The 19630-nt window shown below is 39.0% G+C and overlaps 1 protein-coding gene across 2 annotated transcripts in view; it reads right to left on the bottom strand.

Moving 5' to 3' along the window:
• The window catches only part of myot (myotilin), a 46293-nt gene that overhangs the window by 20614 nt on the left and 6049 nt on the right, over positions 1-19630 (bottom strand). The window contains exons 2-8 of one of the 2 annotated variants that reach the window (XM_037779715.1): positions 11144-11193; positions 10621-10796; positions 9541-9603; positions 9206-9349; positions 8902-8926; positions 6176-6295; positions 5835-6039 (exon numbers count right to left, since the gene is read on the bottom strand). In XM_037779715.1, the coding sequence (XP_037635643.1) occupies positions 5835-6039; positions 6176-6295; positions 8902-8926; positions 9206-9349; positions 9541-9603; positions 10621-10764 (701 nt within the window). In that variant the 5' untranslated portion in view covers positions 10765-10796; positions 11144-11193. Of the gene's footprint in view, positions 1-4862; positions 5063-5834; positions 6040-6175; positions 6296-8901; positions 8927-9205; positions 9350-9540; positions 9604-10620; positions 10797-11143; positions 11194-19630 lie in introns of those variants that run through there. The other variant, XM_037779716.1, reaches the window with a different exon arrangement.

Below are 19630 nucleotides of genomic sequence, written 5' to 3'. Positions count from 1 at the left end.
GGACGCTGACTTTCGTTGACTTAACGGCAACAGGTGTCCCTGTTAACAAGACATTTCTGATTCTTACAAACAGTCCCTTTAAATCTTGTGTTCACTAGAGATGTGCTCATAATTTCCTTCATAAAAAAAATTACTGATCGAGAAAAGAAATTGTAGCAACTAAGACCAAAAAGACTGATTAGTCAACTAATCGACTAAGAGGGGGGGCAGCACGCTGGAGAACTAGAACAAGATGGTCCTCTGATCATTAGATCAGAGTTACATGAGTCAGTGTGATCATTTTGCTTTGAAGAACTCTGAAAAACAGAAATTCTTGTTCAGCTATTTTGAAGAATGTTGACACAGGCTGCACAAGCTACCATGCAAACAGACAAAATGTATGTATCTCATTTATTTCCCAGTGGTTGTCATGTTGGCATTACACTCATCCAAAGCTGATTCTGAACCTCACCATGATATTATTTCAGCGGACAACTTTGTGACACAGCCTGTACGTACTATCAATGGCTGAGATTCTCTCCATCAAGATCTTTACGTCAACTGGTGAACAACATTAAAAAGTATCTTTAACTACAGAATCTATACTCCAGTACTACTGCATCGTACTACTGGGACTGTCTAATGAGAGCAACAGATATCAATGGTTCTGCTCCCATTTCAGCCCACTCAGTAGTTTTCTTCCTGTAACACCAAGCCTGGCTGGTCCCCTACTTTTATTCTAGGAAAGAATGTTGTTCCCATGACTACCACGTAGTCGGGGCTACGCAGGAGCATAATGACAATAGCAGTCTCTCTCATCGCTCTCTCTCACACACTCATTTACTCACACACACTTGCTCACTGTTTTTCTGTGTTTCTCCTGGTCCCCTGAGGGCACAACACTGTGTTGGCCAGCAGCATCAGCTGACCTCTGAAAATACTGTACACTGACGGACAATCCTGATTTTTACCCTATGTATACTTAAATCCGTAGAAAGAGTGGTTTCTGAATGGCAGAAAATGTGTGTAGTTAAAAGGCGTTTATGGATGGATACACGTTAGACCAAGGAGTCTCTTTGGACTATATACCATGCAAGTAATGAGCTAAATGTTCTGTTTGCATGGCCAAAAGTCATCTTTGAAACTAACTAACTAAAAGACAAATGGAAATCTAAAAGCTCTTCGGAGGATGCAGTCTATAGTCCGACTTGTACTTTTTAAGACAGAAAGTTTGTGCTGGCCGATATTACTTTTTTTAACATAAACACATAATATAAACATTTTTTGATGAGAATCTTAAGATTTAGTTATTAAAGAAATATGACCAAGTTAAGATCTGACTGGGCCATTTCACAGATAAAAACTAAACTTGTAAGTGCTCTTCGGGGGACATACTATGTACTAGCAACTATATCTACATAACCTGAAAGATGTTTTTGGTATTTCTGAACTGAAATTTCTTGTTACTTATCGACAGTCCCATGCTCCCATACTGACAGTACATACCTACTGCATACTGCAAACTAAATGAACCATTACGTTTGATTTTACCAGCAGAGCAAACAGGCAGTATTTGGATAAACTGATGATATATTGGGAATCTAAATTGTTACTTTCTCGTATGAAAACATATTGAAACTTGTCAAGTGACATATTAACAGCTTTTATTAACAGTACTCTAAACTTTCTTTCTGAAGTGAAACTTTTAGCCTAACTATTAGTACAATTATTAGAAAGTCAGTAAGTAGAAGTACACAATAAGTATTTCGTATTCGTATTTCACCGGTGTTTCTGACGGCGAGTAGACTTGGGTGTGTGATGCAACTACGTATGTCAGGCAGGGTCTATTGCTCAGGACCAAAGGAAGCACAGTGTCGAGTGTGAAGTTCTTTGAATGAGTGGTTCTCGAGAAAGCTGAGAGCAGCAACACCACAGGTCAGGCATTGGGCCTGTTCTGAACAGGCATGTTTTGAACGGGCACTGCACTAGTAATAAGCAAACGAGTAAATCGCAGAAACCATAGTGTGTTAATTAGTATGTGTTGTCGGCCTACTACCTTCCTTTAAATGCTGCTATGTGAAAGTGATGTGTTTGTGTGTGTGTGTGTGTGTGTGTGTGTGTGTGTGTGTGAGAGAGAGATTTAGTACTGTGATGGTATACAGTATGTGTATTTGTGTTTGTGCGATTAAGTGGGCAAAGCTATATTGGTCTTGGAATTCGGACATCAGCTGGCAGGTGCAGACGCTCTACTGGTGACCCAACCCTTTTAAAAACACACTCACAAGATATGCATGGCATTGTGAGTAGGAGAATGCTAAGCTGTACTAAGTCCTCTGTATGACCAGTGACAACAGAGACAATATGAACACTAAACAGAATCTAGTAGACTTTTGGAAAATAAAAGTCTCTGCTGGATTCTGAAAATCCCTCAACACTGTGTAGTGAGATACATTATTTGTATTGGGTGGCAAAAGATAAGAAACACAACTTTCACTGAAAGAGGGATTGTGTGAGCATCATTTTCTTCATTTACTCATTAATTTGTCCAATTATATGTCTATCCGATGAGCAGAGACAAAATTGGATTCATTCATGAAAATTGGACAAATGAAGCATCACAGGGTGCATAAGGTTATATAAATCAACCTGGTAAGTTATCTACAAATCAGTCTAAACTACTGCAATAAACTGATCCATCAAGTTGATTTTGATCAATTTGGAACATTTACGATGTTATTTTACCATATTTTGGTGACAGCCAGTTAAGAGTTACTTAGATATGCCTAGCATGTCTTACAAAATGTCTAAAAGCAAAACCACAATTTGTTTTCACAGTTGAAAGTAATCTTTACCCCGACCATAATAAAGACACCTTCTCATCATTTATCTAAGGTCTCTATTATTACTGTAGGTAAATAGTCAAAACCAAGAGAAGCGCCTCACGCTACAGACGATGCAATTCATCTTCCTCATCGAATCAATACAACAATCAACTTCAAGTTGATCAGAGAACCTCAACATGACCTTAAAAGCCAGACCGCTGCCAACAGTTTATGAACAACTGTTGTTGTGTGCAGCACTGAGGAAGGTAGGGGTATCTGAAGGACACAGACGCCATGTCTGCTCTTCACATTACAGATGAGATCATAGCCCCGGACACGGATATAGAGTGGGCACATTGCACTCAGTTCACACCACTGGATTTGAACATGAACCAAGTCAACATTAAAGACACATGTCTTGCTGAAATGAATCACCAATGATACAAAAGCTCAACATATTACTTTATATTCCTTAAGTAGCATCTGTGTGGTATTTTACATCTGCAGTGATATTACTAGAGATGCACCGATCCAATTTTTTCAGTCCCGATATCGATAGCAATACGTGGCTTTGAGTATTGGCTGATACCGAGGAGCGATCCGATACCAGTATTTAATCAATAAGCTGTGCCAATCTTTGTAGAAATGACTGGATCATTCTTTTATGTGTAAGGCAACATCAGGCTTGACTTAAACATTGCTTTCCTAACAAAAAAATACATAGATTTATTATCAAAATAATAAATCGTACACACGCAACTTGATAAAAAATCTTCAAAATTAACAGGAATTATAATTGAAATTTAAACATTTTTAATGCAGCAACAAATAGGTGAAAACTCAAACAGGAATTAAAATTCCAGTATAAAATGTATATAGAATATAAATATAAAATTGAATTGAACAGATTGGTGCCATTGTCACCGATACCCGATCCAGCTATTTGAGTCAATACCTGCCCGGTGCATCCCTAGATATTACTGCACTTTTGGTGGTAAATTTTCGAATATCTTATTCTGGATTTCACACATGTTGAACATTTATTTGTGGTGCAGTATCAAAAACTGCAAAACAGCATTGTATTCACAAGGCTAGTGTCTGATTAGAAGACTGCACATTAATGCACCATTCCTAATCAGTCACTTCAGACTCCTCAGACAGTGGTTTGAGGATTTCATCACACAAAAATACAACAAAAATCTTTTTGAGTACTGTAGTGCAAAATCTGTTCAGCAACATGAGCTCTGTGCGACTGCTGGTAAAGGGTTAAGTCTGAAGGACACACAGGCCAGATCACCACTTCACAGATGAGCTCATAGCCCATTCTAAGGTACCACTTGGCTAAAGTATGGATGGACTGTCCTGCATACAGCAAACACAACTCAACAGCACAGTTCTACTGCTTCCCTAAGAGCTCCAGAGGATCCCCAGGAAAGTGAGAGTTAATATCATAGTTCAGTTCAGGTAACGTTACCAGATGTGTGTGGAGATGTGTCACATATCTCCCTACCTACAGCTAGTTACAAACCAGGCGTCGCATTTACTGCAACATTAGCCTATATATATAAAAAAAAAAAAAACGTAAAACTTGCTTCTTACGACAAATAAATGTGTTTCGGGTCTACAGCTTCACCTTTGAGAAGCAGACACAAGAGAGTGTTGAAAAACACTGATCCGACACATTAGTAATGAAGAGCTCTAACCTGCTGGCTCAAACTAATCACTAAGAGATGAATGGGGTTGTTGGATAACGTTAGCTAACAGTTAGTTAGTTTCATTTAAATGAATCTCCTCCTGCCTGTCTGAGAGAGAACCAGCCAGATGACATAAAAACCCAGAATAGACCACTGTCCCACAGCTCCAAACATAGTTTGACCTTTTCAGGAGGACATCACATATTCTGTCTCCAGGATATAAACAAGACAGGACAACTAGCTTGTTTTCAAGATTAACGTCAATATAGAAATACATTGAAGTTACACAGGGTTACAACTGAGACTCCTAATAGCTCCGGTCCGGTGCAATAGACAGCCGGTGCATGTCCAGAGAGGAGGCTCTTACCCGGTTAACGGTTCTCCACCTCTGTCCTTAAACTTCAGCAGCAGACCTACTGGCTCAATGCAACTGGACTTTTCACTCCAAACTCCGGTCTGAAGTGGGAGGCTGCACCATAGGGGGGGGGGGTGCACTGCAACAGGTGACACCGCGCGCTCACGAGGCGGAGAGTCGGGGTCGCGCGGGTCCATCTGATTGGTTCATTTTGCATCGTCATCATCATAACCTCATCTGTTGAACCTCAGTGAACACAGAGGAGCTCCTCTCTGACTCACTGCTCGATTCATTCAATGTTTATATACATTTGTGTTTTAAAGCCCTAATAAAAAGCTGCATTATTATTATTATTATAAATCAATATAGTATCCTCATCATTATCATGAAGTTCTCACTGAGCCCCATAGGAAAGTAATAATAATAAATAATAATAAAAATAAAAATAAATAAATAATAACATTGATAACAATAACAGTACTAAGACTAAGAATAAGAAGAATACATAATATTGATAACAATAATAATAACGGTAATAATAATAATAATAATACATATGCTTTTTAACCTTTTCCATAAACTAAAATTATAAATTGTGTTTCCATTAAATATAATAAAGTCCATACAATTGATCATCATTTTAGTGATTGCTACTGTAATGACTTGCGGTGAGGACAACACTGCAAGTTGTACAAGACGCTTCAACTACTACATCACTGTGTTGCAAGTAACTACAAATAAGGGTCAGAGGTCATTCCTGCATGTGAGAAATGAGTGCAAGAAAAAATTAAGTAAATTGTTTTTTACTTCACAACAAGACCATTTTCTAGCAAGTAGGAGTACTACATACTCACTATCATACACAATAGATAGCACCATAAAGAAGAAGCATTGCTGGTTTGAAATAATGCTGTGTTCAGTGTTATGTAACATGTTCATATACTGTCTGACTGAGACTGATGTGTGTGTGTACCATCTACTCACTCTGCATAAGGGATGTTATCTTCCAGAGGGCTGTCGGGCCACTCAGGAGGGGGGAGGGTCATGGAGTCAGGCAGCTCAGACGGAAAGTCATCGCTGCTCTCTCTGAAGGAGGAAGTCTCCTGTTGGAAAACGGCTTCCTTTTCCTGTCGGAGAGAAACTGCTTCCTGCTGATGAACGGCCTCGATCTCCAGCTGCTCCTCCAGGTCTGCATGGAGGGGTGCAAAGCAAGAAATGAGTGACCCTAAAAGCAAAACTGATCATTTTTATTGTTTAATACAGTTGAACAGTGAACTTGAAATAGAGAAATGAAGGTGCTACATAAATGGAATACAGTATCTGACCATTGTAAACTTCCAGGATTGCTGAGCAGGAGACCATGCCGAAGGAGTTGATGGCCACACATTTAAACAGGCCAGAGTCTTCTGGAAAAGCCTCTGTGATCACCAGTGTACACAGCTCCTCTGCAGAGGGTAACACCAAAACATGAATGCATTTTTTTTATTAAATAAAAGGTGTCATTTCCACACAGGATTTAAGCTGCACTGTGTCTAAAGACCAATACTCTTTACATCTATTATGCTTATTTTCAGGTTCATACCTACTTACTTTAACATAGTTGGGGTTTCTACTAGAACATGTTTACATGCTTCAATGTTCCAAAAAGCTTTATTTTCTCATACCAGCTGTGCTGCAGCACCCTCTTTTCACCCTCTGCCTGAAACGCTCAGTTTGAGCTCTTGCCATGAGCTCTTGCCATGTTTGTATGAATGTTTGCTGCTAGGCTAAAGGCTTCTGATAGTTTTATGGCCCAAGAGAGGCGACAAATCAAGATAGAAATGATCTCTTGAAATCAACCAATCAATGACCAGTGATGTAATACATTTACCAATCCTTATTTTGTCCCTTACTCCTTGATACACGTCACTACAAAATCTTACATGATTGCACGACAATTGAAGTTCAAACTATTTTCAAGCTGTTCCTTCTTTTCTTCCACATGGAGCCGCTAGTGTGCAAGTGGCAGAGTTGTCAATATCAACAGTGCAGTTATGACAGATTTGTTTGCAGCAGTGTACTCACTACACAGGCATGGCTTTAGTCTGGACATGAGTTATGAGCTGTTCAACCAAAGAACAATGTTTACATAGGATTTGTGTCATAATGAAGAATATTAGGGTACTATAGAGTTGAAAGTATCCAGTATTTCACAAAAAACAAAACTAATGTTGAGAAAATAGAGAGTAAAGTAAGAAACCTCTTTAACTTTAACCACAGAGAAACCCCAAATTAAACCCCAAATTGCTCCCTGGGCGTTTTACAGCAGCCCACTGCTCCTAAAATACTTAGGATGGGTTCAATGCAGAGGTCAAATTCCATGTACTATGTACCTGTGTGTATATGGACAAATGTAATAAAGGTTGAAAAAAGTAAACAATTTTCTTCAGATTTATCTGGGGACTCCATCCCCCCCCCCCACCCCCAACATTGAGAAGCACTTCCTTTAATGTTCTACTCAACTGATTGTTAGAGCACATTTTGAGTCACTACATCTTGTGAAAAAATGTGTTGAACTTAGCTCAACCTGATTGAGCCATCTCTACCACTCGGTTTAGTTATGTCACGCTAAAGAAATCCACTACCCACTGTGTCTTTAAAGGTCCCATATTGTAAAAGCTGAGATTTTCATGTGTTTTATATTATAGAGCAGGTTTAGTGATATATAAATACTGTGAAAGTATCAAAACACTCAATCCATGGAAAAACACACACAGCCCGTATTCAGAAACTGTGCGTTTGAAACAAGCCGTCAATTTGTGATGTCACAAATCTACAATATTTAGACCATTTCACAGTTTTAAACGTTAACATTCTAAATGTGTCCCAGTTTATTTCCTGTTGCAGTGTATGTGAATGACATCAGCTGACAGGATGTAGAAATGGACCCAAGCTGTTGCCTAGCAACGCAATTCCGTTGCCATTCCGTTGAAATGCGCTAAATGGAGCGTTTCAGACAGAGGGTGAATACAGGTATATTCAGACAGTATGACAGACAGTATGAGAAAAATAAAGTGTTTTTGAACATTAAAGCATGTAAACATGCTCTAGTAGAAACACAAAATACATGCATGAACCTGAAACTTAGCATGATATGGGACCTTTAAATAGCATGCCTTTTTAGTCTGCCTTCTTACAGTAAGTTAGCAACAAAAAAAGTCACTCCAGACATGAGGACCGTTCTCTTTATACATCCATGATGAGGATGAGGAGTCTAATGTATAATTAGAATCTGTTAGGTCCAATTTTCAAATGTAAGCATATTTTCAACATATTATAGTTTCAGAGGTTTTACTGAACAGAATTATTCAACTTGAAAAACATGCCAAACGGTTCGATTGTAATTTTATGGTAAAGGTAGTGAAGCTAAGCTAATGTAATTAAAATTGACTACTTGCTGTGTAATAAAAAAAAAACGTCCTGACCATTCATTGCTGCTAATATTATACATTTAATGTTATTCCACTATATATATGCTGAATAATTTGATACGTTTTTACTGTCCAAAACATTCTCGACCAAACGGTTGAATTGTCCTTTGTAAAAGTAATGATACTAAGATAATAAATTAAATTTTTTTATTAAATAAAAAAATTTGAATGAACATTCACTGTTGTTAATATCATTTGTTAATATCATATATTTAATGTTATTCCATTATATATTTGATGAAAAGAAATATATCAGGATGTTTTAACCATTTCTGAGATGTTTTCAAAAGTAGCCTACTTACCATTACTAGTAATACTACTACTTCCATGGTAACAAGTTGTTGCTAAACTAACCTATTACTGGCATATTAACAGTACATGATTTGTATTTTACGTTTACCATGAAGTGACATCTCAACCAATTGTGGGGTCTATTAAAAAAACAAAACATTGATTGTTGTTATTAGGGAAGGACACTGGACATAAAAAAATGCAAAGAGAAAAAAATTCCATTGCTTTTTTCTTAGTGAGGACATTAAAGGGATAAAATCATTATTGTATTACCAATATCCTGTACTTACCTGGCAACTGATGCAGAGCTGGCCTCTGGGAAAACAAGAAGAGAGAAAAGTTATTTATTTTTGAAGGGAACTCATCACCATATAGAAATCCAAGCTGCGCTGAAATGGATCACTCAGTAGCTCAACAGTGCAGTGTATATTAGGGATGAGGTCATAATATTGCCAGATAAGGAGTCAGTTTGTAATATAATGTTTGAAGTTATCTGGTCATGCAGCTTCAAAAAAGACTTTTGATTTGGTGACTGTAACTAGAATCTGAAGTCCGAGTCATGTGACCCCGACCCACTGCCAAACACACACTCACTCTTGCGTAGTATCCTGAAATCATCCGAGTCCAGCACTTGCTCGTCCTCTCTGTACCACATGGACCTGCAGAGGGGGTGTTCCCCTCAGTCTGACACTCCAGCACCACCAGCTGACCGTTCACTGTGGACACGTCATGGAGGTTCTGGCAGAGGTGGGGTTGATGGAAGCAGAGACGGAGGAGAGAGGAAGAGAAAGGACTAGTCTCAGTCTTTTGATCAGTATTCTTTCATAATAATAATAATAATAATAATAATAATGATTAATCAGATGTATATAATAAAGTGTTGGGCTGGATTAGCAGTGTATGTGTAAGTAGAATAAGTGTGGGTTTACCTTAACAAAAGTAGGGGCCACTCCATTCCCTGAATACTGTTGATTGTAGATGGGACTCTGAGTCTGGAAATGGAAGACAATAGGGATGTCCATAATAAACCGTTTAACCGTTTTAACCGACATTAAGCATTTTAACCGATTAACACTATCGGTTAAAATGGTTAAAAGAAATGTTAATAATTAACTCAAAAGCTTAGCGGCTCAGAGGAGCGGCGCACATTACCGCAGTTTCACAAGCGTGTCAATCAATCAATCAATCAAAATGTATTTGTATAGCCCTTTACAATAACCAAAGGCACCCAAAGTGCTTTACATTAACATCAAGAATAACAGGAATAAAAACACAACATATCATAAAATCATAAAAAGGTACATAAAAAGCACAGGAAAAATGTCACTGGGCTACGTGGTATTAAAAGCCAATCTAAATAAAAAAGTTTTTGAGTTTAGATTTAAAACGTACTAGGTCAGTGACAGTGCGTATATCAGGGGGGAACTTGTTCCATAATTTAGGAGCAGCGACAGCAAAAGCACTGATCACCCCACAGCTTATACCTCGACCTTGGGACTTCTAAAAAAAAAGTTGACCCAATGACCGCAAGCCCTGTTATGCTCGCAGAGAGTTAAAATCTCGGCCAAATAAGGTGGGGCTGAGGGCCGTTAATGGCTTTAAAAACAAACATCGAGAGCTTTAAATCAATTCTAAAGCGAACTGGAAGCCAATGGAGCGAGTAACTACGGTCGGAGAACTACGGTGGCTTTCAGGTAACGTAAAACGCGAAAGGTCTCTCTCTAGAATCAGTGTTGGTTTGTCCGTTCTGGGCTACTGTAGAAACATGGCGGAGCAACATGGCGGACTCCGTGAAGAAGACCCGCTCCCTATGTAGATCTGAGGGCTCATTGTAAACTAACAAAAATCAACGATTCCTACTTTCAGGTGATTATACACTAATGAAAACATAGCTATGAATATTATATTCCATTTCTTCTAATAGACCTCCCAAAATGTTACTCTGTTCCTTTAAGTCTATTCATTATCATGTCTATCAAATGAGGTTGATTTGAATTGGATGTAGTTACCCTGTCAGGGCTGACACACAGCGGCTGCACCAGGCTGGAGTGTCTCTGAGCGAGGACGATGGAGGAGGAGGAGTTGGAGGAGCAGGAGGAGAGCTCTCGAGAGGAGGAGGACGCAGATGAGGAAGAGGAGATGGTCAGGGACATGGTGCTGGTCCTTCTTCTGCACCCTCTGGATGCTACACAATCACATAGCAACACATGATACAGAATTAGGAAATGATTATATCTGCTTATGTTCTCTTCTTTGTTGTTTTCTTGTAAATATGTAGCCTTGGCATTTTGTTATTATAAAGTCCATGACCAAAGGCTATTGAGACTTTGTGCACACTGGAAATTACTGACCAATCTGGCAGTGTGGGTGTTTTTCATAATTATTTTAAAGTTTGCCACAAAACCAATTTCGTTTTAATAATTGTATTATCTATAATTAGTATTATTGTGTGTGTGTGTGTGGTGTGTGTGTGTGTGTGTGTGTGTGTGTGTGTGTGTGTGTGTGTGTTGTGTGTATGGAGGTTTAACTTACTGAGCCATGTTTCAGGCGTTCCAGGAGGCAGTGACAGATGTTGTTTTACTCTCTAGAAAGACAGAAGCAGAGGGTCAGACATGTACTCTTCTCTCCTACCCCTCTGAGACCCACAATAGACTCGTTTCTGTCTTTTTTAGGGGTGTACAGGGGGTCTTTAGGGGGAGATAGCAGGTCAACTCTACAGTTGTGACAGTTGCCACTTCTATGTGACAGGTAGATGTAGACATCTACCTGTCACATAGCTGGGAAACTGAAGATTAATTTGAGATGCAGCTCAGCACTGTGTGACAAGTTCTAGTCATTAATCAGAAATAAACATTAATTAATTAATTAATTAATTATTGAAAATGAATTGTAAAAGTGAATAAGGTTTTAGAACATTATGATTGAAGTATATGATGACCATTCCCATAGTCTATGTCTCATAAGTTGTTGCAGCTATTTCAGGGTTGATACAATTTGTTACACAGATTGGTGTTAATTTAACATTTTTTACCTCTCGAGAATGATAAAAAATGATCAGTAATCCCTCCAAATACCACATTGAATGTGATTTGTATCAAAAACTCTTTACATTTTGAGATTTCTGCAGGAATTGCATTTTTTCGGTGATTGGATGGCGAGCACTTCTGTTCTAGAAACTGCTCAGAAACCCAGGTCTGTAGTCTGATCTATCCATCCTCTGAATGATCTGGGTCTCTAGTCTGATCCATCCATCCTCTGAATGCTCTAGGTCTCTAGTCTGATCCATCCATCCTCTGAATGCTCTAGGTCTCTAGTTTGATCCATCCATCCTCTGAATGCTCTAGGTCTCTAGTTTGATCCATCCATCCTCTGAGTGCTCTAGGTCTCTAGTCTGATCCATCCATCCTCTGAATGCTCTAGGTCTCTAGTTTGTGGTTGTAAAGTTTCATGAGGCTTTGACCATCCTAGAGGTCACCACAGGTCATTTTATACAGTGAGGTCAAGTTTAAAAAAATGGTCTCACTATAATGAAATGTCTCCTATGGGGACTAACATCATCACACATGAATAAATGGGCTCATTGGATCCACAAGAGTCTCAGCTTTACAGTGATACCCAAGTTATGTAATTCAAGACTGTTTAGGGACCCCAGTATGCAGACATATTCAAACACACCGTTTTAGAATAGGCGAAAATTACATATTTATTACTGCATTAAAAAAAACTGCATGGTTTTGCCCCAAACTGCAAAGTTTAGCCTAACCTCTGAGCTTTATTTAACCTCCTTCCCACAAGCCAGCATGACAGGGTTGTTACGAATTCCTTATATCTTCTAGTTTCATATGATATATGTAGCTTCACACTACCTCTAAAACTGAACCTGCTACAGCCTCCGAAAGACAGTAAAGTCCGGTCAGGATCGCCCATGATCCCACGGGTCTTAGAGGGATAACCAAATCACACACCTTTAGGCTATTCTAAGTGATCTTCTTTTTTGATAACTAATGTAATAACTAATGTATTATGTTCACTGAGCCTCCCCTAACTGTTTGGAGCCCTCCTGGGAGGCCCGCCTCACACTTTGAAAACCTTTGATTTAGCTGAATAGGCATGAATAGGCATAGTTGTAAGAAAAAGCCTTGGTGTGGTTATTCCCTGGGAAATCCCTGTTAGAGCAAACACATTACAACACATTTTCTAGGGGGAACAGCAGGTGGTTGATTGAATTTGATTCTGACATAATATAATTTAACACACTTGACAATATCCATAAACGCACACAGAAAAAGGGAAGAAAACCCAAAACAGAAAACACAGCTTCAATCCAACACGGACATATGAAGACAAACATACTACAGTATAATGAAACAAAATAAAACAAACTTGTAAATAGCACGTAGCATAAACAAGATACTATGCATACATTTGAAGTCTGGACACAGGAAAAAACACAAAATGGTGTATATGTCTGTGGTGGTACTGACTTTACTTGTCACCAAAAGTCTGATGTCTGCAAATAAACAATGTGTTAACATTGATCGGACTGTTATCAGTTGCTATAAGCATCATTGATGTGGATCAGTAGGGGCATACTATGTTGTAAAAGTGAAAGCAAATATTAAAACCAACACGATCTAACACGTTAGATCTAACTGAAACACTACATTTTCAACAAAACTAGATTCTTTAGGTTTAGGCAACAAACCACTTGGTTAAGTTTAGGGAAAATCATCGTTTTTTGGGTTAAATAACTACGTTTCAAAAGTGAAAGTGAAAGTTCTTTCAGTAATCAACCATGTGAATCAATAATAAAAACCTAGCAGGCCCCTACTGACCCACATTTATGAGCCTTATAACACTGATTAATGCACGTTTAATGCCCTGATAACAGTCTAATCAGCTGGTTGAGAAGCAGTGATTTGCGTCTGTGACGGACCAGCTTCCTGTGACACACTTCCCAAAAGATTCCGTGAGATTGTGTTAGGCCTACCGCACTGCTGCTCACTTTTTATCCTTGTTGATTCTCTGTGCTAACGTTAATCTACCAATCCCTTATCTTTCTACTCTGTGACTCTATCTGTATTTAGTTCACATCTATTCTCGATTTGATATTTATTCTGAAACGTCTAGCATTAGCGGTAACGTCAGCACATTAAAGAGATCACCAAGATTGCCTTCTTTCACCTACGCAACATCACTAAATCAGTCTTCTTTAACCATGCCTGATGCAGAGATCCTAATCCACGCCTTTGTATCATGCAGACTGGAGTATTGTAATGTTTTGTTATCAGGACTGCCTCATTTTAGTACCAGAAGCCTTCAAATGGTCAGAATGCTGCAGTAAGAATCTTAACTAAAACTAGAAAATTTGACCATATTACACCAGTTTAGCTTCATTACACTGGCTCCCAATCCATGTCAGATCAGACTTTAAAGTGCTTCTGATGACCTATAAAATTGTTAAATGGCCACGCTCCTTCCTACTTGTCTGATCTACTTAAATCTTATACTCCAATCAGGACTCTCCGCTCTCAGAATACAGGGCTCCTGTCTGTCCCCAGAGTGAAAAAGAAGTCAGCAGGCCAAAGGGCCTTGTCTTATCGAGCCCCTTTCCTTCTGGAATAACCTCCCTATAGACATCAGACAGTCTGATTCTGTGGAGGTCTTTAAATCCAAACTCAAAACCTATCTTTTTGCCCTAACTTCCAATTAGTTAGCTGGTGGGTCGGTCTCAGGCTCAATGTATAATTTCAGCCTAGTAGTCCTGCCGACGAGAATATATTAATTTTTAACCACTGCCTTCAATAACCCCCTGTTGTTTATGTCCCACAAGCACTGCTCTCTCTCTCTCTCTCTCTCTCTCTCTTCGCTATCTCTTTCTCTCCCCTCTCTTCTCCTTTTACTCAGGCTTCTCTGTGCTGAACCATCAGCCGTTCTGTGACGTTCTCTCGCCTCTCCGGCTGGTGTGCCTCATTTCACATGACATACCTGGACCTCCGTCCTCCAGGAGATTTAACCTTTAGCCAACTTACTCAGTCAAGGGGCTTATTGGCATGTGTTACATATGTTTACATTACTAAGCAACTGTGAATTTAAAACAAAATATGGTCCTCTCTCTAGGTTCCATGGGGAGAGGAGGTTGTGTTGCTCTGGCTCTATCTATCTGGCGTGGAGAGGGCAGGTTTGTGTTGTTTTTGGCTCTAGCTATCTGGCGGGGAGAGGAGGTTGTGTTGCTCTGGCTCTATCCATTTAGAGATGCCGGGAAGCTGCTTGACATCCTCCTGAACCCATCTTCTCACCGTATGTCACATTGTATGTATACTTTTGTCATATGGATTGTCTATGTTGTATTTTTCATTTTGTTGTTACTCTGTACACACAACATCTATTGCATGTCTGTTCCATCTTAGAAGGGGGATCCCTCCTCTGTTGCTCTTCCTGACGTTTCTTCCATTTTTTCTTTTTTTCCCTGTTAAAAGTTTTTTTTTGGTGGGAATTTTTCCTTATCCGATGAGAGGGTCGTACTGTAAAGGACAGAGGATGTTGTAGTCCTGTACAGATTGTAAAGCCCCCTGAGGCAAATTTGTGATTTTGGGCTATACAATAAAATTGACTTGACTTGACTTGGTTAACTGGAATGAAGAGTACAAGAATACATAAAATATGGATGCCAAAGTTGCTTAAGAAGAGTGAAAAGAACAGTTTCCTTTTGCAATTTTACTTATGAAATCTGTAGTTCACAAAATAAACATGGCTGCCTTGATATCCCAAATCCCACTTTTAAACCAGTTTCTCTTGAACTATTCACCTCTAATTTGCAATTTCAGACAAACCATCCTGGATGCCCTTTCACTGGATGCATTAGCATCAAGTGACTAGCAATAGTATCGGCTATTGCAGCTAATCATCCTTTTCATGCCCAAAAGACCCCCACAGATCCCGGCCTGCTGCACTCTGTGGCTCACTCCTTGACCCAGAGAAGGAGCTGACAGAGGAGGCTGAGGTTCAGGTTTCCAGGCTAAATTAAACTCTGCCACCTCCTGAGCACAGCACAGACTCTCTGACCTGAGATAAATCTCTGTCTCTTTTTTAACAAGATACATACAGATAAACAGTGGAGGATAAAACTGTCCTCACACCAGATCTTTGCCCCTGCTCTGTCTTTAACCTCCTTCATTGAGTTTTTCCTCTCTGTCTGTTGTGTCTGTTATATATACTATAAAAGGGATTGCAACATAGACTAAGTTTAAACACTGTCTACACCAGAGGATCGCAGCTTAAGAAAAAATAGCCGGCAGCATGTACAACATCCATGTGTACATCCAGTTTTCCCCTCGGATAATCACTCCCAGCAGGTGTGTTTGTGTGTCTGTGTGTACTTTGGTGAAGCCTCCTGTTGATAAAACAACAACTGCTGCTGAACCCCTCGTCTCGATTGTCTCTCGGTTACATAACCAAAGGGTTTATAGCAGCGGCAACAAGCTGCATTCACACATCCCCTCTAATCTGTTGCCTGGCAAGCATCACATTGATGGAGACCATGCAGGAAGTGGTGGACAAGTTCAATGACAACCAAAACGAGCACACAATATTCATAATGTGAAATCAAGGTGCAGTAAATGTTCCAATTAAAAGGCTACTTCAGCAATTTAATATTGCATTGCTATAAAGTTGGGGGACGTCACAAGAAAACAGACTAAAAAAAGAATGGAAACAATCGAAGCAGCAGCGGATATCCTGACTTTAAGTCTGGTATGGCTCCAAAGTAACTGGATCCTACATTTCCCATAATGCAACTTGATAGTATCTTTCAACAGGCCCAAACCGAGACAACCCGGATGGACATCACTATGATGTCATTTATGACATCACTATGATGTCATCTATGACTGTAATTTCAAAAGATGACTGTAGGCATCTCATACACTGCAACTGTCCTCACTATAGAAATAGAATAGCATAGAACGGACATTCCCATTCAAATCAATGTTTGCAGGATGGTCAGAGCAAGCCCCCAGAAAGTGCGCCGGTCGTCGAGCCGGACTTTTCGTAGGGCCAAACGGCGGGTACTGTAACTTTCGTGTCAGTCACGACAGCACATTGCTATCGTCAGAAGAGTGACAACTTTTGTTCAGCTCATTTTCTGTAACCTGTGTAGCATTAAAGCATGCTGGAATTAGCTATTTAACCAACTAGCTAGCTGGCTAACTAGTGGACAGCTGGCTAGTTAGCTAGCTTGTAAATTCCAGAATGAGGTGAACAGCTGGTCACCTCAGCGGCAGCACTAGGTGGAACTGTCCCGCCACCTCACTCCCGCCCCTCCGCAAAAGGACAAGCTAACTAGCTAACTAGCCAGCCATCTGGAGCTGCGTTTGTTCTCTTCCTGGCGAAGCCGCGACCACACTTTATGGCCCCACTGACGTGTGGTTCTGATGTCACCATAACCAACTGGCAAAAAATCGCCATTTACTTTTATACTAGTCAAATGACTATGGAAAACAGTTCAATGTCCGTTGTACTCCTATTCTATTCACTGAAGAAGTTTCACAGTGGTGTGAATTGTGTATTTTATGACCTATTAGCCGAACACAACTACTATGGTGTTCATGCATGTATGGAATCTAATGCAGAATTACCATAGAAATATTATCAATTAAGGTTTAATTCAACTTATATACAAACAAATGTTGTATATTAAGTGTTGTATTGGTCAATTCAGAGGTGGATGATATTGGCTGAACCAGATCTGACATAAAAAAACAAAAAACAGTTTTACTAGAACTATTAGATCCACATATGCACCCGATTAGACTGTTATCAGCTCATTAAATGGTGTATCAGTCGCTATAAGCACCATAGATGTGGGTCATTAGGGACCTGCTAAGCCTACTAACTTTGTAAAAGTGAAAGCGAAACTTAAAAGCAACATGTTCCTAAATGTAAAACTGACTGAAACGTTACCTTTTGAACACAAACAAGAAGGCTTCTTTAGGTTTTAGCAACAAAGTCAGTTACTTTGATGAATTGGGTGAATTCTGAGCAGATTATTTTCTGTGAATATTGCAGCATCAGAGATGAGTTTTCCTGTTATTTTTAGGGACTTTTAATACAATTCTCTGTATTGTGTATTTTTTTTCGTTTTAAAGTTGTCTTACACCCCTTAAAATCAAGAAGGCAACGCAACTCCCCATGAAGCTTTGGTGACCCCTAGTGGTGGTGCTCGGAACCAGTGGTCTAATCAGCTGACATATTAATGTATCAGTCCAAGCCCACTCTGCATGTGGAGACAAAGTGAGTTTACTGTAGTCCCTGAGTGACCAATAAACTCCACTAGTGACCTTGAATCATGTGTGAACGCTGCAGTCTGCTTTTGGATCTTCAGCCATAATTTAAGAAACACATTGTACTGATTTAGATCAGAAATAGCTACATCAGAAATAGCTATAACAGGTTTATATTTGCCCGTATGGTTTTGAATGAGTAGGACATTTACACTGTTGTTTGCATGTCACCACTGTTTAATAGTCATTAACAAAGGTTCTTAGGTTTTATTCTTTTATTTTATGTATTCAAGTTGTAAAATGTTATTCTATTTTATTGTTATTTTATGAATCATTTATTTTATTTTATTCAAGTTGTATAATTTATTCTATTTTGTTGCTATTTTATGAAGAACTAATTTAATTGTATTTAACTTGTATAATTTTATTCTATTTTGTTGTTATTTATGAATCACTACTTTTATTGTATTTAAGTTGTATTGTTTTATTATTATTTTATTAATCTAGTTTTTACTTCACACTGTTTTACTACTATTAACTGTTATTAAAGCTTTTAATTCTATTTTATTACATTTTTATCATTTAATAAATTTCTCATGTGCATTGCTTTCAAATCATCAAATTGTTAAATTGCTGAATTGTTTTGTCTTTTATTTAATTTTCACGGTCCACACTTGCTGTCTTATTTTTGGCTTGTCAGTCATCTGTAAAGCACTTTGAATTGCCACTAAGCTTTATAAAAGGTGCAATACAAATAAAGTTTGGTTGATTGATTAGACTGTCAAAAATGGAAAAACTGATCAGTTTGACCTCAGTTTACATTCTAAAATATTATGTCTGCCTATAAAGTGGAAAACAAATTCTGCTATGCAAATACACAACATAACACAACCAACAGATGTTCTGCTATTGCAGTGCTGCAGTATGTTTTGGACCTATGGCACACAACCCGGTATTTTATGTGTCGAGGAAGAATAATGGCTGGTATTTTATATCACTGCGTATATTCTCCTGGGACGATGTTCATCCTCCCAACCTGTTCTGCTACACAGGAAAGAGTCGCTGCACTTTCTCTGACATCAGAGTCGTATATTACCGTGTTTCCGAAGGCAGAGCCACCTGTTCTCACCAGACAAGAGAGAGTCAGACGTTCAGGATGAGTCACGGTAGGGGACTTCGTCATCTAGTTTCCTATATATACCGTAAAGTGTTCAGAATCTGGCAGTAATAGATGGGTAGAAATTTGGAGGAAAACACTGCGAGGTGATTCATGTGTCAGCTGTTTGCTATAGAAATATCCTCTTGCCCTGTACCACTTTGGGTCGTGTAATTGATTCCATACATTAGAGCGGCAGTAGGCAGAATATTTTTGGCATCATTGGGCAAACATTCAATAATAACCTTTCAGCCTATTGTAATTCAAGTGTTCTGAGAGAAAACTAGATTTCTGCTCCTCCTCATGGCTCTGTTTTATGCTTTAAAAAATCTAGCAGAAGACTTTGGCCAATCACAGGTCATTTCAGAGAGAGAGCGTTCCTATTGGCTGTTCATTCAAACAGAGGCAGATGTCAATCTCTTGCGAACTCCGATCAAACACTCCGGCTGGTGGGCGGTGCTTGGTATTTCCTCAACTGATCTCAACATGGCTGCCGGTTCACAAACTTTCTCATTTTACAGCTAAAACAGTACACTATAAGATGTTTCTGAGAACATTGGAGGAGAGAAATAGGCATACAGT

Source organism: Sebastes umbrosus, chromosome 9, assembly GCF_015220745.1.
Source record: "Sebastes umbrosus isolate fSebUmb1 chromosome 9, fSebUmb1.pri, whole genome shotgun sequence".
Taxonomy (NCBI): Eukaryota; Metazoa; Chordata; class Actinopteri; order Perciformes; family Sebastidae; genus Sebastes; species Sebastes umbrosus.
The sequence above is the reverse complement of the archived record's forward strand: the minus strand, read 5'-3'. Positions and strand labels throughout refer to the sequence as shown.